General features: G+C 50.8%; 1 protein-coding gene across 4 annotated transcripts in view; it reads right to left on the bottom strand.

The window, feature by feature from the left end:
- Positions 1 to 21,938, bottom strand: part of ZC3H4 (zinc finger CCCH-type containing 4) — a 43,465-nt gene that overhangs the window by 17,930 nt on the left and 3,597 nt on the right. For all 4 annotated transcript variants that reach the window (XM_087421471.1, XM_087421472.1, XM_014795216.2 and 1 more), the window contains 7 exons: positions 8,336 to 8,555; positions 7,908 to 8,018; positions 4,625 to 4,847; positions 3,229 to 3,383; positions 2,419 to 2,515; positions 2,181 to 2,320; positions 1,453 to 1,560 (listed from right to left, as the gene is read on the bottom strand). In XM_087421471.1, the coding sequence (XP_087277597.1) occupies positions 1,453 to 1,560; positions 2,181 to 2,320; positions 2,419 to 2,515; positions 3,229 to 3,383; positions 4,625 to 4,847; positions 7,908 to 8,018; positions 8,336 to 8,555 (1,054 nt within the window). The remainder of the gene's footprint in view (positions 1 to 1,452; positions 1,561 to 2,180; positions 2,321 to 2,418; positions 2,516 to 3,228; positions 3,384 to 4,624; positions 4,848 to 7,907; positions 8,019 to 8,335; positions 8,556 to 21,938) is intronic.

The raw sequence follows: 21,938 nt of genomic DNA, 5'->3' as shown, positions 1-21,938 counted from the left end.
GGAAGACTGCTCTGTCACTGCAAAGCACAGAGGGGCCGAGGACAAAACTAATCCCCGCCCCGGGAAAGGGCAGGCTCATAAACGCGCTCTCCCACCACCTTTACCGTTCCCACAAAGCGTGCGCTCCTTTCTCTCGGGCCCCCGCCTACCTCCTCCACGTCCCCATTCCTCTGCCTTTGATGGCTTCTTTCTACTGCCTCCTCCTCTTCTCTTCCCTTCCCTCCTCTCCTCTCCTCTCCTACTCACTGTTCTTCACTGTTTGCTGCATGACACCCAGTCTCCAGTTCCAGGCTTCTTCCTCCCTAACAGAACCCCAATTTTGTTTGGGGAAGAATGTGCCCAGCTAAAAATACGCCATTTCCCAGCCTCCTTTGCAGTTCTGGCCAACGAGATACACAAAAAAGTCTCCAGGGAGGTCAACACTCTTCAATTTTTTAAAAAAATCCCCATTTTTCTTCCTCCTAGACCTTAGATGTGATGTCCAGAGGCACAGCAGCCACTAAGCAACCATGAGGACAAAAACCACATGCTTAAAGATGGCAGAATAAAAAGTAGGAAGGAACATGGGTCCCCCAGGGTGCCCCTGCCCACTGCCCCAGCCCTCTACTGCCCACCCAGCCCCAGACTGCTTGTTCTGAGACAAATGCCGATGTGTTTAAGCCAATGGAGTTGAGTTTTCCATGATCTGCAGTCAAACACAATCCAAACAAAACAACATCAAGGTGAACTGAAGAGAGAAACTGCTCTATACCCGTTTCCCTGATCTCTTAGGAATGGCTACTCATTTTTTTTTTTTTTCCTTATATCTATTTCAAGTTTCTAAAAATATGAATTGTAACTATCATAGGGAATATTTCTTGCACACATGTACATTTGTTTGAAATACAATAATATTTTTTCTAAGACAGATTCCCTGGGCACATGTCTGCCAGTATCTGCCCACTCCCTTTGTATTTGAATAAAAAGGTGGGGGGTTGAACTCACACTGATTACACTTGTTTCCTTCAGAACTCTGTGGTCACTGGTCCACGTTCTGGCATTACACTCTACTGTGAAGTTCAAGGCTGGTCTGATCCCCCCCATCTTTTCTCTCTGGATGCCTTAGTAATTCCCTCTCCAACACTCAGATTCAGTAACTTAACCAGGATATATAACAGACTTGCATTAGCATCAGTCCTATAATACATTTGAGGCCATATGGATTGGTTGAAAATTTTGGCCAAAAAATCCCCCCGAAATCAAAAAACCCCAGCTGTGTCATCCTGCTCTGGCTCCCCACTCTGCAGAGGGAACTGAAGTTTCCAGGCCTTCGGGCATCTCTCAATTGCGCCAACCCCTCCTGAGCACTGCCCCCAGTGAGTGTGGCCTCTGGGACATTCCCAGAGGCCCGTGTGTCTTCTGTGGGGTTGCTGCCCTGCTCCAGACACCCAGGTACTTTAACTGGCCCCTTACCCACGTGCACCGCCCTTCCACGAAGTATTTGCAGATGGCTTTGCCTTTCTTGTCAGACTGCTGGTGGAACTTGTCATGGTCACTCCTCCGGTAGCTTCCGCCGCCGTCCTGTTAGGAACGCAGAGTGTGAATGTAAAGTGGAAGGAAAAGGAAGGGGGAGGTGGGCCCATGCGGGCCAGGGTGAGGCAGGCTCTGAGTGAGGAGAGTAATAGGAGTTGGCCTATGGGATGAGCATTCCCTCAACAGAAGTGTCTTCGTGTAACAGCAGCATTGACTGGCAGGTTACATCCATCACCGAGGCTGTGTGGGTCTGAGCCTACACACTCCGCAGTACTGGATGGGAAAGGCTCTGGCACTTGGAGCTGTTGGCAGCTGAAGACTTGAACCCCACACACCTGTGCAGGGACACATCCACTCCCGGAGGAGGTGACATGCGCCTTCCTGTAAAACTCTCCAGAGCTAACTGGATGGGCCACGTAGAACCTTCCGAACCTCAGAGACTCATTACGGGTGACTGCAGGCACTACACAGACGTGGTTTTAGAAACAGAGGGTCTCACCAGCAGTGTATTCCCCATGAGAGATGATTAGCGCTGATCGGCCCAAAGGGAATGGCTGATGGGAGCAGGGGGATAGGATCAGCCCCAGAGGACAACTCATTAAAGAAAAGAAATTTTCAAGGAGGAGCACCGACTAGAAACATCAGATCCGAATACAGAGCTGACTCACGCCCATGTCGTCGTCATAGAAGTCTTCGTCATCGTTCATGCCGCCCTTGTTCATCCCTCCACGGCTGCCGCCTCGACCACGGCCCCGGCCCATCCCTTTCCCTCGACCTCGGGAACCCCGGCCCCGGCCTCGACTTAATCCTGCAGAGGAGAGAAACGACGTTCACCCGCTGCCTCTCCTCGGGACCCGGATCCAGCAGCCACCAGGAGCCCCACTGACTCCTGGGCCCCCTACCCACCTCGTCCTCGGCCATCCTTGGACCGGCGGTACTGGTTCAGCTCCTTGGAATATTCGTCGTAGTCCTCGTCTCCCATTGGCTCCTCACTTTCTCCATACTGGAATTCCAGAGAGGGAGAGCAGGGAAGTGCCGCGTGGGGGACAATGAACACTGTCCCTAACCACACACTCTGCCCCCTTCTCCGTTTTTGTACACTCAGGACATCATCAGACCTGGAAGGGCAGGTGAGGGACCCAGGGGCTCCCCCGTGCTGGCTCTCTACACACCACAGCCTACACGGAGGGTCCCAATCCTTTCCCTCGCAGTCTCCACTCCTAAAACTCCCGCCCCACTGGGCCAATCCGTTAGGACACCTCTGTACACAGTGGACAGCTGTGCGGCTAAGACAAAGAAGGGCATGGAAAGGTCTCGGGCAGGGACAGAACAGTGAGTGCAGTAGCTCTCCTCCGTGTGTGTGTGTGTGTGTGTGCGCGCACGTGTGTGTGTGTGTTAAGGGCTGAGTGAGCACCTGACTGCAAAGGCATAAGACATTTCTGGAGCACACTAAGGAACTTCATCTCCAGGGACGGGAACTAAGGCGTTGGGACTGCAGTAGGGGGAGGAAGATGTTTTTCACAGCTCACCCTTTGGTACCTTTCCAATTTTGAACCATGTAAAGGTTTTCTCTATTCCAAAATAATAAGTGAACATTTTCAAACACAGAAACCTGCCATCTGATGATCTTTCCACCTGAGTCTTCTAGGCTGCCCCCAACAGCACTTGCAGCCCCCCAGCCACACTGCCCCGCTCCCAGGCTGCAGAAAACCTTACTTCCATCTCCTCCTCGTAGAAGTCCTCTTCGTCCTCCGGGTGGTCTCCTCCCACGGAGCCTCTGCCCCTGCCTCGGCTGCCCCTGCCCATGCCTCGGCCTCGAGACCCTCCTCGACTTCCTCGGCCCCGGTAGCCCCTGCCGCGGCCTCGGCTGCCTGCACAGTGATTCAGACAGTGAGCACCAAGCAGGAGCAGAACCCACCAGCAAGGGAGAAGGCAACCCATTGTTTGCCCCTGAGGACAATCATTCCTCCTCCTCCTCTTCCAAGAAGCCTTCCCAGCTGCTCCAGGGAGACTGACGGTCCCCTGGGCCCCTTGATGGGGGAGTCTCAGCACCGTGGACACACGCCTGCTATAGCACTCACTACAGCGACAACTGCACTGTCCACTAGGGTGGCCACCCACCACGTGGCCACTGAGCACCTGAGACGTGGCTGAGCCAACTAAGAGACGTCGTGAGTGTAAAGCACTCCCTGGATTTCAGAGATTTAGTAAAAAAAAAAGAGAGAGAGAATATAAAATACCACTTCTGTCTATTTTGATTACATGTTGAAATAAGATTTTGAATGTATTAGGGTGATAAAATATATTGTTAAAATCAATTTCATCTGTTTCCTTTTACTTCTTTAATGTGACTACCAGAAATTTTAAATGACATGGGGCTTCCATTATATTTCTACTGGACAGCGCTGGTCTAGAATCTCCCAAAGAGCAGGGCCTGTCTAAGGCGGTGTCCAAGAAAGACTGCTGAAAGAAATAATGAATGAACTGCCACTCAAACAACAAGCTCGGCAGTAGGCAGGGCTAAGAACTGCTGAGTTGGAAGATTCTGGAAGCCCTCCTGGGCTGGGAAATCTCGCTGACAGGAGATGGTTCTAAAAGGCCAGGCTGGGTTTCTGGCGTTCTGCCCTCCCCCACCATCCTCCTAACTGCCACAGGTTCAAGGTTCAGAGGTGTGGCAGTCCCACGGGCTGCAGTCACACCTTGTCAGGTGACAGGAGCCGGGAGGATGGAGGAGGAGGCTACTGAGGGCTAGGGCAGCCAGCTGTCAGTTACCCTGGCCCAGATGGGAGAGAAGCTGTCCCTTCTCTCTCCTCATGGCTGACCAGGAAGTGAATCTACGAAAACCACCCTCCAGCCACACGGGCCTGGCTCGATCCCAGCCCCGGCCTCAGCACTGGCCCTCTCCTCACGTGGCTAACTGGATCCCCGTGCCCTGTCTGTGCAGCTCCCAGCCCTTCTCCTTCTATGCTCATCTCAGCCCTAAATGACTGCCTGTCTCTTCTCCGGGACTTAAGGCTCCGTGAGCACTGGGCCGACCAGGTCTGTCTCGCCCTGCACCACACCCGCAGCCCCCCGCACCGGCGCCCTGGAGAAGCTGCTGCAGGGGTCTCACCTCGGGCCCGGCTGCTGCCCTCCTTGGCGCGCCGGTACTGGTTCAGCTCTTTGGTGAAGTCATCGTAGTCCTCCTTGCCCATGTCCTCCTCCTCGTCGCCCTCATACTCCCCGTACTGCTCGTTCTCGTAGTCTTCGTACATGCCGTAGCCTTTGCTGTCCATCTTGGAGTAGGCCTTCTTGGGCAACGGCGCATTGTGTGACGGAGGGTACTGCTGGTGGGACTGAGGGGGAGAGGAGGCTAAGCCAGCCCTGGGGCCTTGGGCCAGACCACCGAGATCCCCACTGTTCCCTGAACTGACCCATCTGCCTGGGTGTCTCTGCTGTTCCTGGGCCTGGTTCCCACCTGAGTGAGATCTGGGCAGAAAGCCCAGATGTTTCTGTGCTTCAGAAAGGGGCACAGCTTGAAAGAAAATTGAGAAACACAGACCTCACGCTCCCTAAAGAAGCGGGGAGGGGAGAGAGGGGGGTACTTCCCAGGGATATAGAGCAATCTCATGTGGGCAGGGAGCCTGGTAGGCAAGAGCTCCTTGGTCAAAATTTTCCTGGGGCCTTGGCATTCAATTAATGATCTGCTTAGCAACCACACTAGAAAGCCATTTTACTTTATTTTATTTATTTTTTAATTTTTTTGTGAGGAAGATCAGCCCTCAGCTAACATTTGTGCTAATCCTCCTCTTTTTGCTGAGGAAGATCGGCTCTGAGCTAACATCTATTGCCAATCCTCCTTCTTTTTTCCCCCAAAGCCCCAGCAGATAGTTGTATGTCATAGCTGCACATCCTTCTAGTTGCTGTATGTGGGACGCGGCCTCAGCATGGCGGGACAAGCGGTGCGCCGGTGTGCGCCCGGGATCCGAACCCGGGCCGCCAGTAGCAGAGCACGTGCACTTAACCTCTAAGCCACGGGGCCAGCCCAAGCCATTTTAAATGATGCTTTCCAAAGTACGCTAATGCCAAGAGACACTGGAGAGAAAGAGAGATATATAACATATATAAATGGAAGCCACCAAGAGGTTCTTCAGTAGGTGAATGGATACACAAACTGTGGTACATCCAGACGATGGAGTATTATCAGCAATTAAAAGAAATGAGCTACAGAGCCATGAAAAGACACGGAGGAACCATAAACACATACTGCTAAGTGAAAGAAGCCAATCTGAAAAAGCTACATACTGCATGAGTCCAGCTATACGATGTTCTGGAAAAGGCAAAACTACATGGGCCGGCCCCGTGACTTAGCGGTTAAGTGCTCGCGCTCCGCTACTGGCGGCCCGGGGTTCAGATCCCAGGCGCACACCGATGCACCGCTTCTCTGGCCATGCTGAGGCCGCGTCCCACATACAGCAACTAGAAGGATGTGCAACTATGACATACAACCATCTACTGCGGCTTTGGGGGCGGGGCGGAAAGGAGGAGGATTGGCAATAGATGTTAGTTCAGAGCCGGTCTTCCTCAGCAAAGAGAGGAGGATGAGCACGGATGTTAACTCAGGGCTGATCTTCCTCACACACACAAAAAAAAGAAGAGGCAAAACCACAGAGACAGTAAAAAGACCAGTGGTTGCTAGGGTCTCGGGGGAGGGAGAGATGAGCAGGGAAAGCATAGGGCATTTGAGGGAGTTGAAACTATTCTATATGAGAGCGTATGCTGACTACATAACACTATGCATTTCTCAAAACCCGGAGAACTGTAAAACACAAAGGGAGGACCCTAATGTAAACTATGGGTTCCAATTAATAATAACATATCGGGGCCAGCCCCGTGGCATAGTGGTTAAGTGCGCGCGCTCTGCTGCGGTGGCCCAGGTTCAGATCCCGGGCGTGCACCGATGCACCCCTTGTCAGGCCATGCTGTGGCGGCGTCCCATATAAAGTGGAGGAAGATGGGCACAGATGTTAGCCTAGGGCCAGTCTTCCTCAGCAAAAAGAGGAGGATTAGTAGATGCTAGTTCAGGGCTGATCTTCCTCACACACACACAAAAATAATAATAATCATAATAACAACGTATCAACACTGGCTCATCAATTACAACAAATATACCACACTAATGCAAGATGTTAGTAATAAGGGAAACTGGGTGGGGTGGGCTGCGTAGGGAAGTGTACCATCTGCTCAATTTTCTATAAACCTAAAACTGCTCTGAAAAATAAAGTCTATTAATTAAAAAAAATCCACACTCATTAGAAAAAAATGAGAAAATTCAAAACATAGATATATAGACACACGACTACATTAGCAGATCTTAAAATGCCTCAACCCCTCGTTCCCAATCAAAGCTCGTGGTGTCCCCTCCACTCCCTGCCTCCCTCAGGTTTAGTCTGAATCTGCGTTAGGAGATCAACGTCAACTATGATATCTAACAATAAACTATCTGTTATGACGGATGATGCTGAGTCACAGGATGCCTGGCACATCTTTAAGAGCTACTAGCTTTAAAAGCATTTTTTACCAAAACTTGAAAATACATGTTGATTTTTTTTTCTTACCAGTTTTGCTGGGGGAAAAAACAATATCTAAACTGAACAACTGGGCCGGCCCCATGGCTTAGCGGTTAAGTGCACGCGCTCCGCTGCTGGCGGCCCGGGGTTCGGATCCCGGGCGCGCACCAAGGAACCGCTTCTCTGGCTATGCTGAGGCCGCGTCCCACATACAGCAACTAGAAGGATGTGCAGCTATGACATACAACTATCTACTGGGGCTTTGGGGTAAAAATAAATAAATAAATAAAATTAAAAAAGTAAATAAATAAATAAACTGAACAAGTAATTTAAATTTATGTTTAAGCTCAGCGATATAACAGGACAAATATTTAACTTCTGACTCCACGACATTTGAGATAATTTACTTCTGTAACCATTTCATTCTCTTGCCAATTTTCCACAAAAGGTCGTTTCTGAACAGTGGAAAACAGTCAGCTTTGACAGGGATAAATCAGCATCTTTCTTGGGGACAGGGGACACACTGAGTCCTGCCAAGGCCACAGCAAGGGGTGGCATCGAGAAGTCTTAAGAGCATGGCTTATGGAGATCAGCCACTGACTGCGTTCAAACCCCAGTTCCTGCACTTCAGAGCTGGGCAACCTGGTTCAGTTTTCCAAGTCTCAGTTTCCTCCTCTGTAAAATGGGGATAAAAACAATACCTAATCCTGCAGCACTGAAACCCACGTCAAGTGCCACGCAAGAACGCCCAGCACAGAGCGAGCACTCAGTCAACACGGGCAGCTGCGCTCGGCCTGGCCCGGTTCCCAGCCCCTCGGACGCCCCGACCCTGACAGCAGTCCTCACCGGCGCGTACGGGGGGCTGTACTCTCTGTACTTGCGGTGCCCTTTCTCGCTGGGGCTGAAATCCGAGTCATCCGAGAAGTCGGAGAAGTCATCGCTGGAGGAAGCGTGACGCTGCAATGACAGGGGAAGTGGAGTTAGCGACTCTGCTGCAAGCAGGCCACTGTGGCAGAGTCAGCCCCGGGACAAAGACTGCTGGAATGTGCCAGAAGGGCTGTGTGCTCCTGGTGAAACACCTCTCCTAGGGGCATTCAGCGGCAACGGAGCATGAGCTATCAACTCTTTAAAAAAATGTCTTGATCCAATTTGGAGAAGGAAGAAACAACACTATTAAGAGTGCCCTCTGGCCTGACGGCCGAGCTCGGCCCTGGGGCTCTCGGCCAAGGCCCAGCGCCAGGCAGCAGGCGGCCGGCACACCCTCCCGAACCTACTTTGTGCTTGGATTTCCTCCTCTTCTTCGACCTCCTCTTCTCCTTCTCCCGCTCTTTCTTCCGTTTCCGCTTCAGTCTCCTGTGAGACTTCTCGTCATCGGAATCGCTATGGTGCTTCTCCCCCTTCTCCTTCCGGCTCCTCTCGGGCCCTCCAGAGGTGTCCTGGGTCTCCTCGGCCCCGTCATCTTCCAGTTCACCTTCTTCCAACTCACCATCTTCCCTACAAACCAACCCCAAAGCCAGCATGAACGCGGGCTTTCAGAGCAGACCTCGGAGGCTCCGGGCTGCCCAAGGGCTGTGAGCGAGAGCTGTAACCCCTGCGGGAGGCCCTGGGAGGACGTGGGGCCACTGCCTCCTGTCCCATCCCTCAGCCTCCCCCCAGAAGGCCTGTGTCTGCTCTCATCTGACCGGGCTGGATGTTAAAGACATGCCACTAATACAGGGACAAATCTAAGCCAGTATTTCCCAAAGTGCTCCACAGGCCTAGAGTTCTAAGAAGAAAAGTGACGAGGGCCTGTGGTCGGCTCAGCTGAGGAAATCCCCACCCTGGGGATTCACAATGCCTGATGCTTAACAGAAGTTCCTGGAAGTCCCAGAGTCAGGAAACCTGTACGACTCTGCTTTAGAGTATTCCTGAAATTCACTTGACCCCAGAAGCTTCTTCTCTCAGGGGACACGGACTACCATCCCTCCCAGAGCACAGCCGCACACAGTGGCCCGGGGTCACCTGCTCAGCCCCAGCCTTACGGACGTGTCCTGTGAGCTGAGGGGGTGGCTGAGAGAGAGAGGGCTGTGGTTCTGAACCAGGGTGGCCCGCAGATTCCCGGGCCCACCCACAGGCAAGCCTGGACTGTGGCCCGAGGATGCTGAACGTACTTCACAAAAGCCCCGTAAGCACCACCTGTGAACAGGCTCCGGTCCCCAGGATTCAACCCAGACCCTCCTGAGGTCCTCACATGACGGCTGTCAGAGTGACGCTGGACGGGTCACCCCACACCCGCTGTTTCCCACCCGACCCCCTCACCTCCGGGTGGCCCTTCTGGCTCCCCGTCCTGCAGATGTCCTAACTCAACTCCCCCACACGTCACTCCAGCCTCCAGTACTCTAAAAACAAGAGCGCTCGCCAAATATGACAGAGGCTGCCAACAGGACATTCTAAACACCTAAATATCTATGGGATGGGGTGGGGTGAGGGGATAAACAGGGTTAAGAAGGAAGCCGCTGGAAAAAGAATCCAGTTTTTGAGCCAAACCCACAGACACAGTTCTCACAAGTACAAGAGCTGGTTTAAAAAAGTAAATAAATAAAAATTTTAAGTTTTAAAAAAACTCCCAAAGTTCCTCATGAACGACCATGAAAAAGTTTGTGTGTGAGCACAAAAAATCCCTTCCTTCTCAATTAACTAGGACCCAGAAAGAGAAGGAAGGTAACAGAGAGAGTAAGGCAAGGACCCCAGACCCAAAAGGCAGACCACAAAGGGAACCACTCCAGGCAGAAAAGGCCTCGGCTGCTCCAAGGGGACCGGGGTCCCGTGGGAACAAGCTCATCAGGCGAGCCCGGCCCCTGGAGCCCCCGAAGGTTCTCACAGGCTTTGTGGAGAAACAACAAACCGACGACTTCTCAGAGGATCCTTCACAGCCCCTTCCCTCGCCTCACTCTCTTTGTCCTCCTCAGTGCTTCTCCCAAGAACGTCAAGGAGACCTTCCAGAGAGGCCTTTCTATTAACTCTCACTCCCAATGCAAAGGGGTCGGGTGGGCTTAAAATCCAAGTGGGCCAGTCCCGCAGACACCCCAGCAGAGGTCGAGGGCAGTTCTCACACACAGAATGCAAGACACAGGGCTGGCCCCGTGGCTTAGCGGTTAGGTGCGCGTGCTCCGCTGCTGGCGGCCCGGGGTTCGGATCCCAGGTGCACACCGGCGCACCGCTTCTCCGGCCATGCTGAGGCCACGTCCCACATACAGCAACTAGAAGGATGTGCAGCTATGACACACAACTATCTACTGGGGCTTTGGGGAAAAAAAATAAATAAATAAAATTAAAAAAAAAAAAAAGAATGCAAGACACAAAACTTTCTGGTGTTTCAAAAGGAACACTACAGAGAGGGGACCCGCGTGCCCCTCGTGCTGTTTCCTCGTAAACGGCCAGGTGGTCCTGGGCCGGCCGCAGGGAGACACCCAGCACACTTGGGAGATGGCAGCATTCCTGACAAGTGAGGCACCTTTGGGTGTGGCCCACAGACCAAGCCGAGGGATGGCCTCACCCACAGTAAAAGCGCCACCTGACTGGGGAAACTGGTTTGGGCGAGCTTGCCAATCCCAGGGAGAGGCTGTTATTTGGTGGCGTGGCAAACTTCCCGCTGCCTGGCGTTGTGTACAACACGGGGAGAGTGGTTACCGGAGCAAACAGGACATGCGTCCCTCATGGGAATACTGTGGGCGCGCCAGGTGGCCACACCTCAGGGGAAACACAGGGAGAGACAGACACACTGGACAGAGAGAGACACTGGAGCTGAGAAAGGCCCACAGACAGATGGGAGAGGTAGAGGCTGGTATTCCATGAAGAAAAGCTAAAAAGAGCATCACTCTCCACACATGAGCCTGGAAAGGAAGAGGCTGAGAAGGACATGGCGTAAAGGACCCAGAGTCCCAGGGCAGGGATGGAGAGAAGGCGGTAAGACAGGAACTGCCTGGGCTCCCAGAAGCCTGGATGAAAGAGAATAAAGCCCATGACCTCAAATAGCAAAAGACCCTCCTGGAACCAGGAGAGGTCTGTCAGAGCCACAGGGACAGTGGGACACCATCAACCCTCTCATTTCAGACAGGACGAATTTAAAGGGCGAACAGGTGAAGGGACTTGTCGAGGTCAGACAGCCAGGGGGTAAATGGAAAAAGCTAGAAACTCTTTTCCAACTCTAAGCCCATCATTCTTCCTGGATCTGCGAGGATGGAAAAGGAATGTGGAAGACCACTCATCGACCGCCTACTTGATGCCACAAACATGTCTGAGCATCTTCTCTGCGCCGGGTCCTTGAGCACCTTCTGTTCTGCATTGTCCTCGTAGGAAAAGATACAAATTACACGAAACCCAGCCCACAAGGCAGCCTGCGTGACACAGGGCCGGGGCGGCTGAGCCAGACCTGGCTAGCATCCCCAGACACTCCCTCACCTCCGCCTGCTCAAAGGGCAAGGATGCCACGGCACGGCAAGCGAAGGCCCCGCCCAGAGTTAGCTGAGGCTGAGGCCTCCATCCCTGTCCTGCTGCCCCGCGCTGGCCGGTATGAACGCGGCTGCTCTACACCTAACACCCGGGGGCAGGAGGCACAGGAGACCATCCAAGCAACTCCAAGGGCTTTAACCATTATCAAGAATGATTCTAGAAGAAAGTGGATTCATTCCAAAGGACTTATCGAAGGCAGGGAAGTACAGCATTCAAATCCACCCCACAAAGACTTTTGGCCAAAGAAGGATTCCTTGCACTACCTCTATTAACAGCCCCCGGCATAGCTGGGCTCACTGTACAGCTTTTGACAAAACAAAACAGGTAGTGAATATACTTGAAACTTTGTTTCCCTAAAGTTGGGAAAAGCTGAAAAATAAATAGGATAAAAACTGCTGGTGACTTATGCAGGAGAACGGGACATTGGAGGGGACAATGGGACAGTGACGCTCGACTGATCACTGCGCATTCTCAGTGCCATCTGGCCACGTGCTCTCAAACTCCTCAGAGCCCTGGGCCAACCTCTGGTCACCTGAGGGGGTCCTCTCTGATAACACTGGAGATTCCCAGCTAAATGTCCTGCCTGCATACGAGGTCTATTTTCTTCAGACTCTCCTTAACAGAAGGAAAAAAGGAAAGAAAGAAGTCAAACCAGCAGGGACAGACGGAGAAATCCTGTGGGCCACTGATGACTGCACACAGGCAGTCTCCACAAACTGCAACCAGGGTTAAGCGGTGCCACTTCACAGACTGCCGGCGGAATCCGTGTCAGAGTGGGATTAAATACCTAGGGAGCACGCTTAATAGACCGTGACATAATCCCCCAAGAAAAGTGGGGGAAGCCCCATTGCGCTAATCATTTCAATCAAGAGCTGCCAAACCCTCTCGAGACAAGCACGGAGGAGAAACCGTGCAGCATCAGCCTGGGCAGAGACCGCCGTGCTCCCAGAGCCTGGCCTGGCAGTGCCCCGAGATGGCTGCACCAGTCATCAGGGACAGGAAACCAACCACGCTGGGAGACCCACTTGGAACTGGTGCCCAGGAGGAGACAGGAAGAGGCCAACATCTTGCCGAGGGTCAGATCTGCCTTGTGCCTCTTGGACTGAGCTTCCAGGGCCTTTAAGTGACAGCCAGCTCCTCCTCTCAGGTCAAAGAACAGATCTGGATGCCCATTCTGAGGAATGCCCACTGGGCCAACTCCACAGGGCACAGATGCGTACTGAGTTCATCACAGACCATGGGCTTGGCAAAAACAGAACTTAGTAAAGAAATCTCATGTTTCAAAGTAGGCCGGCCCCACCCACCAGCCTAGAGATTTGGGCATCAGCCTTCTTTCTGCAGACCAAGTAACTCAACCAGCTCTGCCTCTTCCCTCACGCGTGCTCTTGGTACACGCAAGCACAGCCTTGGTTTTCTCAACTGCAGAATGGGATAACTACTACCTACCTCACGGGGTTGTGAGGGTTAAAGGAGGTAATATGGATGAGGGCCTTGATGAGGGGGGCAGGCACAAAGTAAGTACCAAACAGTAGTTACTGGTTTTAAGAACCAGCTAGCATGAGCCCGCCTCTACGTGGATAACTCTAAACTGGCTGGAACGCTTACTGGGAAGTGTTTTCTTTATGCAGAAGCTACAGCCAACTTCCCACGGGGGCCACTGCTCACTGCTGGCCAACAAGTTCCTGCTCCTCTGCGCCGACAAATCCTGCTGATGAAACTGACAAACCGACACCTCCCCTTCCTCAGCTCTCATCTAGATGGTACCAGAAAGTAGCCAAGTGGCTGACCAGGAGGAAAAGACACAGGGAGAGCTGAGCCCCAGAAAGAACCCCTTACAAAAATGAAGCTTGGCAACATGGAAATTCTCTAGACAAGAGAGTTGGACGGAAGTTGAAAAGGGCCTGGGTTTGTGGCTATACCTGGTTCACACATACCAAAAAAAAAAAGAGAGAGAAAGAGGAGGGGGCAAAAAAACAACAAAAAAGATGGAAACTCATGGGAGCAGCGGCTATTACCTGAAGATCATGAGAGCCCTTGACAAGAGGCGGCTAGCTTAATGTGAAGGTCAGGGTTATGATCATTAACTGCCCAAACTCTCAACAAATTGCCTGGGTTGGCTCTGAATGACCCATTAACTAGGGACAAAATTACAAAAATTACAAGGAGGCTCCGCCTCTTCAAACATTTAACGACAGGCCTAAATGCAGCAGTCCAGGATCCCCAAATCCGACCCTGCAGGACTGCTGTTTACTAGCAGCTAAGGCACGGAGCCTTTCCTTTAGAAAATCAGCTCAGGGCTTGTGCCTGAGAAAGGCTCCCCAAGACCTTCCCTGGATTTAGGACGTGGTGAAGCAGCCACGGGGGGGGGCAGGGGAGGGGACCTCACTGAAGGATTTTTCAGAGGCAAGAAATTCTTGAAATAAACCTCTGGGTCTTACACATGTTTTTCAGTGTCCTTACTACCCAGGTTCATGGACCAGAAATCAAGAGCAAATGGGTTCTGTGTCTCCCTGCCCCTCAACATTCTCAGGTGTGGTCATAACTGGCTCTGTGACACCACACATTTCCACGGTAACGTGCCCACATCACGGACACCACCTGAGCAGCAGGCACACACCAACGACAGGGGAAGAGAAGCCCGACCGCCAGCACCCCGAACCCCTCTTGAACGTGAGCAGGACTACCGCCTGGTGCCGGGACCCGGATATGAACACACCCCACTGCCAGAGGTCAATGTAGGGGAAATTGAAGAAATCTGAACTTGGACTGGATATTCGAGACATTGAGTAATTACTGTTAATTTTGTTAGGCATGATTATGGTTTTGTGGTTATGTTTAAAAAAATCTTTAAGTTAGAGATTCCTACTGAAGAATTTACAGGCGAAATGAGATGAGATCTGGGATCTGCCTTAAAATACACAAGGGAGATGGAGGAGGGAGCAAGATGAACTGAAACTGGCAAAATGTATACAAGTGTTGAAACTGGGTGATGGGTCGACGGAGATCTATGATACTATTTTCTCTTCTCCTGAATGTTAGAAAATTTCCATAACAAAAAGTTAAAAAAGAAAAAAGATGCCCCTAGTGGGGACAACCTCAGCAAGGTGAGGAGAGGCTGTCAAGGTCCTCCAGAGTTAATGTTCCCCAGCAGAGAGCTGGAGTCTGAGGAGGGCCCTCCACCGCCCCTCACTAAGCCCTCACCTCTCCAACCCTCACTTCCTCCACCACAAAACCTGCCTGGGCACCTCAGGGCCTTAGGAAGGCCGAGAGCAGTGGGAAACACTCGTTACTAACATCCCGTAGCAGCAGTTTCCACACCAGGCACCAGGCTGTTGAATTCTCCCCACTTCTCCTCGTCTCTCTCTGAACCTGCATTAACAAACCCATGTGGGGCCGGCTCTGTGGCTTAGCGGTTAAGTGCGCGCGCTCTGATGCTGGCGGCCCGGGTTCGGATCCTGGGCGCGCCCCAGGGCACCACTTCTCCGTCCAGCGCGAGGCCGAGTCCCACGTACAGCAACTAGAAGGATGTGAACCTATGACATACAACTATCTGCTGGGGCTTTGGGGGGAAAAAAATTGAATAAATAAAATCTTTAAAAAAAAAAAAAAAAAAAAAAAAACCCATGTGGCCGTGACTCACCAGCATCCCCACTTTACAGACAAGCAAACTGCGGCTCAGAAGTGGGAAGAAATGTGCCCATGGTCAGAGCAGGAAGAAGCAGCACGGGAACGCGAGTCCAGGACTTTCTGACTCCCAGCCCAGCTCTTAACATCTACCCTTGAAACCATTAGAAATTATCTGGAGGGCCGGCCCTGTGGCTTAGCGGTTAAGTGCGCACGCTCTGCTGCTGGCGGCCTGGGTTTGGATCCCGGGCGCGCACCAACGCACCGCTTCTCCGTCCATGCTGAGGCCGCATCCCACATGCGGCAACTTGAAGGATGGGCAACTATGACACACAACTATCTACTGGGGCCTTAGGGGGAAAAAAAAGAAAAAACAAAAAAAGAAATTATCTGGAAAAGAATAATTTACTAAACAGGCCAACTGATAAAACAACAACTCCCACCCCGAAATTTATAATTGAGTTGAAAAAAATAACACATATGTACAGAAAACAGATGAAATCAAACAGTATTCCAAGAAACGCCAAAGTGAGGTACTAAGATATCAGACAAGCTCCTTTTTTTTAAAATTTTTTTTTGTGAGGAAGATCAGCCCTGAGCTAACATCTGATGCCAATCCTCCTCTTTTTTGCTGAGGAAGACTGGCCCTGAGCTAACATCCATGCCCATCTTCCTCTACTTTATATGGGACGCCGCCACAGCATGGCTTGACAAGCGGTGCGACCGTGCGCGCCCGGGATCCAAACCTGCGAACCCCGGGCCACCGCAGTGGAGCACGAGGACTTAACTGCTACGCCACCGGGCCGGCCCCAGGACAAGCTCCTTACACACTCCGTGCGCCAGTTTCAACTGTGAGGTGCAGGCAGCGATGGCACCTCCGGGATGGATGGAACTCTCGCATGAAGACTTTCCTGAGACCACGTAAACCAAGTGCTGAGCACCAACCTGGCCCAGAACAGATGCTCGGGAGTAAAAACTATCACTCTGCAAAGACTCGAGGCCAAAACATTCCCTCTGACATCAACCGAAGGGAATCGGGACATTAAAAAATCTGACCACAGACATTTGGATGGTTAAGGGAATAAGAGGTGCACAGAAAGGTCCAAGGAATCCTAGCGAAAAATCAAACAGGACTTATCCCAAGATGGGCAGAAAGCAATGCAAACCCAAGGGAGGGAAATTTAAAAGTGTTCTAACATGAGAACGAATGCTTCACCCCTCGTGTGCATTGTCCACACTGGGACTCGCCCAAGCACACAAACCTCTTCGGCAGAACATTTCTGTAAAGCTTCAAACAAACTGACCAAGAAAAAACCCGGCCTGCTAGAGGAATTTCTTTTGACTGAGTTAGAAGTGTCGCTTTCTTTGCCTGAGTAGCTATTCTTCCACTCCCACTCACTCTGAAAACAGCTCCTGTTCTTAATAAAGGTATCTCTCTGATCCAAGTTTCTCCTGTCAGACGAACTCTAAAATTCGCTTGTCAGCAACAAAGAGTTTCTTAACCACCTTCTCAGGCCAACCATGTTTCGGATTGCTTAAAGCTGGAAAGATGCTGGTTTTCATCCAAGGAGGGCCGATTTCTATTATTCCAGAAAGGAACATCTCATCATTTAACTTGTGCACTAAGACTTTTTTCCTTGTTTATAATTTTTTTCAGAGGACTCAACTTGGTTCCAGAGAATGTACATCCAACCAAGACAAAGTATTAATATTTTCCTCTTAAAAGAGACCTGAGCCTAGGACTCGAAGACTTCTTGTTCATGTAACATTGAAGAATCTCTAGAGAAGAACTGCAATTATCTGTTTACAACTATTTGTTAACTTGCAGTCAACTGTGGGCTCTTGGAGGGCAGAGAAGAAAGAGGCTAGCAGTCACCTCTGAGTTTCCAAGGGCCCAGCACAGGGCTAGGTACAGACTGGGTGGGTGTTTGCCATACAGTCTCTACAAACACAGCATCAAGCTCTGCTACCCACACCCTCTTTGTCAATTTCATCAACAAAGACACTGGACCATTTCCCAGGCAGCAACCTAGATCACTTAAAACTCTAACGAGGCTATTGAGGGGTTGTCTTTAGTGGAAAACTCCTTCACGGCGTGTTTATCGACGACTTCCTGATAGGCCAAAGGGTGACTGACGAGCTCACGTGGCGACTGGTGCATCAAGCAAGCAGAAGAAAGCGGCGCCAGTCCGCCCTCCCAGGGAGGCGGCCCGCCTCCGTTGTCAAGACGCTGCGGTCCCCAGGCCTGCTCTGGTGCCCCGTGCAATGGCAGGGCCTGGAATCCCGAGGAAATCTAAGCCCTGGTGTCTGTTAGGAAAATGAGGAGGGCAACAATCCAAGCCACCCGCAACACACACTTAGCCAAAGTGACACTCGCGCCTGGGCCCAGCTCCCTTGGGTCGGGCCATAGCGGGGATGTGTTAGCTGCGATCCACTCCCACGCTGGGCTTCAAGAAGTCTCTGGTTACTTCTAATGAATGAAAATCCCTTCAATTTAAAGGTTCAAAAGCCTGGGCTTGGGCCTCTACATGCACAGGAAGGAGAGGAACACAGGGATGACGGCGCCACAGCAGGTCAAGGGGGGCGCAGTGGCACACCCCTGCTGTACTCCCTCCCGTTCTCTCCCCCCACCTCTGCCACCACCACGAAAATGACCCATGCGGCCATGCAGGCACACCCAGCGCTGGGCGAACACTGGTGCAGGAGCCAGCAAACTTTTTATTTAAAGGGCCAAAGAGTAAATATTTTAGGCTTTGGGGCGCCATCCAGTCTCTGTCCCAACTACTCGACCCTGCTCTTGAGCACAAAAGCAGCCACAAACGATATAAACGAATGGATGTGGCCATGCTCCAGTGAAACTTTACTTAGAAAAACGGGCTGGGGGCCGGCCCGGTGGCGCAGCAGTTATGTGTCATGCTCCGATTTGGTGGCCCGGGGTTTGCAGGTTCGGATCCCGGGCGCGCACCAACGCACCGCTTGTCAAGCCATGCTGTGGCGGCGTCCCATATAAAGTAGAGGAAGATGGGCACGGATGTTAGCCCAGGGCCAATCTTTCTCTAGAATAAAGGGGAGGATTGGCATCAGATGTTAGCTCAGGGCTAGTCGTCCTCATAAAAAAAAAAGAAAAACGGGCTGGATGGGCTGGCTTTGGTCCAAGAGCCACTCTGCCCACCCCTGTCCTACCTGCAGCGGCTTTCAAACTTGGACCTTGACCCCATATCTCCTGCTTTACATTTCTCTCAAACAGAAGCTTCCCGAAGCCACATTTAACCTTTGCTGTACTCTGCTTTTTCTAGCCTCTTCCATGTCTTTGTTTTTCAAATGCAGGAGACAAATCAACCAATGGAATTCATAGCCCATTGAGGGCTGCAGGCTGCAGTCTGAAAAGTATCCTACCAGATCCAGGACACACAGGGGTACAGAGCCGGGGTGTGGGCACAGGCTGCCCAGGTTCTAACTCTGCCTCCCACTAGCTGGCCTTAGACAAGTGACTTCACCTCTGTTTCAGTTTCTCAGCGCAGGGCTGAGGTGAGCTAATGCAGGAGAATCACTCCCAAGGCCCCTGGCAGGTAATCTCTGACCTTCACACGACAGGGCACAAGAGGCACTGTCACAGCTTTGGGGAGGCCGGGAGACTGACTTAAGAGTTGAATAATTCATGAGTCACATCCGGTCAGCCCGACACCCATGTCTACAGCCGTCCACCACTCCCCACCGTCTACCAGAAGAGGGCCATCCCTGGTGTGGAGCGAACAGGCAGTATCCATACTACTCAGCTTTACGACTCTGGAGTTTATGGTTTCTGGGACCACTCGACCAAGTAGGACAGGGGCCCAGGTGCTCAGCTAGCTGCTGAGCCAAGGTTTCTTTTTTTAAGATTTTTTTTATTTATTTATTTTTTTCCCCCAAAGCCCCAGTAGATAGTCGTATGTCATAGCTGCACATCCTTCTAGTTGCTGTATGTGGGACTCAGCCTCAGGATGGACGGAGAAGCGGTGCCTCGGTGTGCGCCCAGGATCTGAACTCGGGCCGCCAGCATCGGAGCGCGCGCACTTAACCACCAAGCCACGGGGCCGGCCCATGAGCCAAGGTTTCTGATGGATCTGCCTGCGATCCAGCCACTTAGCCTAACCTTACAAGCATTTGTAAGGCCTCTCCTTTGCCGTCAGGTCAGGAGCTGCAGTAGCAGCAACAACCCATTCCCGTGGCCAGAAGCTGCAGTAGGTAGGTGAGGCATGGGAGGGAAATACGAGACCTGGTGAAGGCGGTACCAACCTTTGCCCAACTCTAAATAAAGTCCCCAGGAGAGAAGGCTCCCTGCACACTCCGAAAACTTTCCTGCTCCAAGAAAAGCACGAGACAAGCCTGGCCGCTGAATGAACAAAATCTGAACTGACTTGGCCCCATTACCAAGGCGGGGAGAAGCTCGGAGCTGGGACAGACCTTGCTCATGTCTCTCAGAGACTCTGGTGAGGGTAAAGGACTTGCTTTAGGTGGATGTGACTAGTTAGCAGTGGGTGAGGCGCTAGAGCCCTGGTTTTCCAGTTCTCACGAGGCCTACCAAGACTGTAGCGTTGACTCAGATCCTAATTGCAAAAGATGAATATGGGAAGGTGGTCAGCAAAAGCTCGACACAGTCTGACTGTTCTGGACTTATAACAAGGACGGCAAACAAGCAAGAACTGCCTTAAGATGGCTTCCACTTAGTTTCTACCCCAAATGGCTCCTTGCAATTAAATAAGCTGACCAGAAACCTAAGAGATGAAAGATAGACTGACTTCCTTCAAAAGCGCAGATGTTATTCCCACTTCTGTTTACACACCAGACTGTACGTTCTATTTAGAATTTTTCTCTAGTAGGGACAGCAGGAAGATTAAAAAGACAAGATTCACTGAATGCCAGGCCCTGTGTGGGTGCCCTGCATATGCCCATTTGACCACAATGACCCTGAGAAGTGGGTGTTATCCTCGGTGCACACTGTGGGGAGGACCAGGCCTGAACACAGTCTTATCTGCCCCCAAAGCCCACATTGTTCCTTCATATCCTGTTGCCACCTCCGACGTTCAAAAGATGTCACCACTTGCCTCACAAAGAGGGAGCTGAGTCATCAATTCACACAGATACGAAATAACAAAAAAATACACACAAGAAAGATCATCTAGCCAGAGCAATTTGGCCAGAAGAAGCCAACTATGCTCTGAGCAAATATCCTGTGTTCTGCTAAAAAAATTATTCCAACAGCAGGATGCAACTACGTCCACACTAACCAACAGGCTGTGTCTTCATTTTTGTCACTGACTGCTTAAGAGTCGGAAGATTTTTTAAACTGCCCACGTAATCTCTTATCATTACTAAATTAACGCAAAAAGCCTCACACAACGTCTTCAAGACTGCATCTTCGTGGACTACCCAAAGCAAAGAGGTCTGCAGCAAAGACTAGGCCGATAAATCTGGAAAGTCAAATCCATGAAGTCCGGCTCCCCCCAGACAATCTGAGTTTGACCTTAACTTACCCAAATGAACTTTATACGCCACCCAGACAAACAGGCAGCTTTTCCACTCTTTCCATTAGGTTTTAATTATGAAACCGGCCTCAGACGGTTTATTCTGACAGGATTCCCTCCACCAATGAGCAGACTGCTCCTACGGGTCCTTGAATCAGCTCATTAAATACCAACTGCCAGAAATCTCAGAGATCATCTTTTTTTCTCCTATTGTGTCAGTAGTTATGTCGCCAAGGTAGAGGCGAGCGCCTTGCTCGTTTAGAAACTCAGCCAATACACTTACTATTTGCTCTGAATTATTTTCCTGTCACTCAACCTCCTAACCTGGGTGAGAACCAGTCGCTCTGGTAGTAGAAGATAATTGTCCACGGGGACCAAAATTAGGTTCTCTGGATTATGGTTTGACCTAAAGCTATCCACGAACGCTTGGAAATAGTTTCATTAGTGATTTTCACCATAGAGGTATTTACTGTAACTGGATCTGGCCTATCCGACGAGATGGTTCTAGGGACTCGAGCTACAAAAACGTTAACAGAGAACAACAAATAAGGCAACCTTAAGATATTCATTTCTCCCCTATCAGGGAAGCGAAAAGATCTAAGAGAAAGGAGCTGAGATGGAGGTATTATTAAATGATAAATTACTGAATCAGCCAATATGAAATTGTCTACAATCAACTGGACGGAAATACAAATTCAATTATGCATCTCTAACTTGCCAGGTACGCAACAGCTGGGAAAGCCTTCATTTCCACAGGTGCAAAACAATTTTCCCTTGGGATCAGCCTTCCTGGTTAAGGAGAAGGCATAGTAGTGGCTTTCTAATATAGCTAGCTCTCCTTAAAAAAAATTCTAGCTTGTCAAGAATCAAAAACGTCAACCTTCAGAGCAAACTGAAACCCTATCTGGGAGACAGGACAGACTATGAATTAGAAAGCCCTTTTGGGGAATCGTATTTTTTTTCTTTTGAAGAGCAAATTTGAGGGGAGAAAAAAATAAAGCGGTTTTATGTCCACAATATCTATGTTTTCCTGGTCACAACTGATTTTGTTTCTACTGGGAAATTTTTTATTGGCTTTCAAATTAAACCTCTCCCCAGAGAATATAAAAATTTTACAGATTACAAATGTGTAAGAGTTACTGTTAAATCAGGGATTCTGAGTGACACCCTTTTTTTTTTGCAACATCCATTAATTTGAATTTTAACTAATAATGGTACATCAGTTTGGGGGGAAAAAAAGGCAGTACTGTGACATTTC

Source organism: Ceratotherium simum, chromosome 33 (genome assembly GCF_057802395.1).
Source record: "Ceratotherium simum simum isolate JZ-2026a chromosome 33, ASM5780239v1, whole genome shotgun sequence".
NCBI lineage: Eukaryota > Metazoa > Chordata > Mammalia > Perissodactyla > Rhinocerotidae > Ceratotherium > Ceratotherium simum.
The sequence above is the reverse complement of the archived record's forward strand: the minus strand, read 5'-3'. Positions and strand labels throughout refer to the sequence as shown.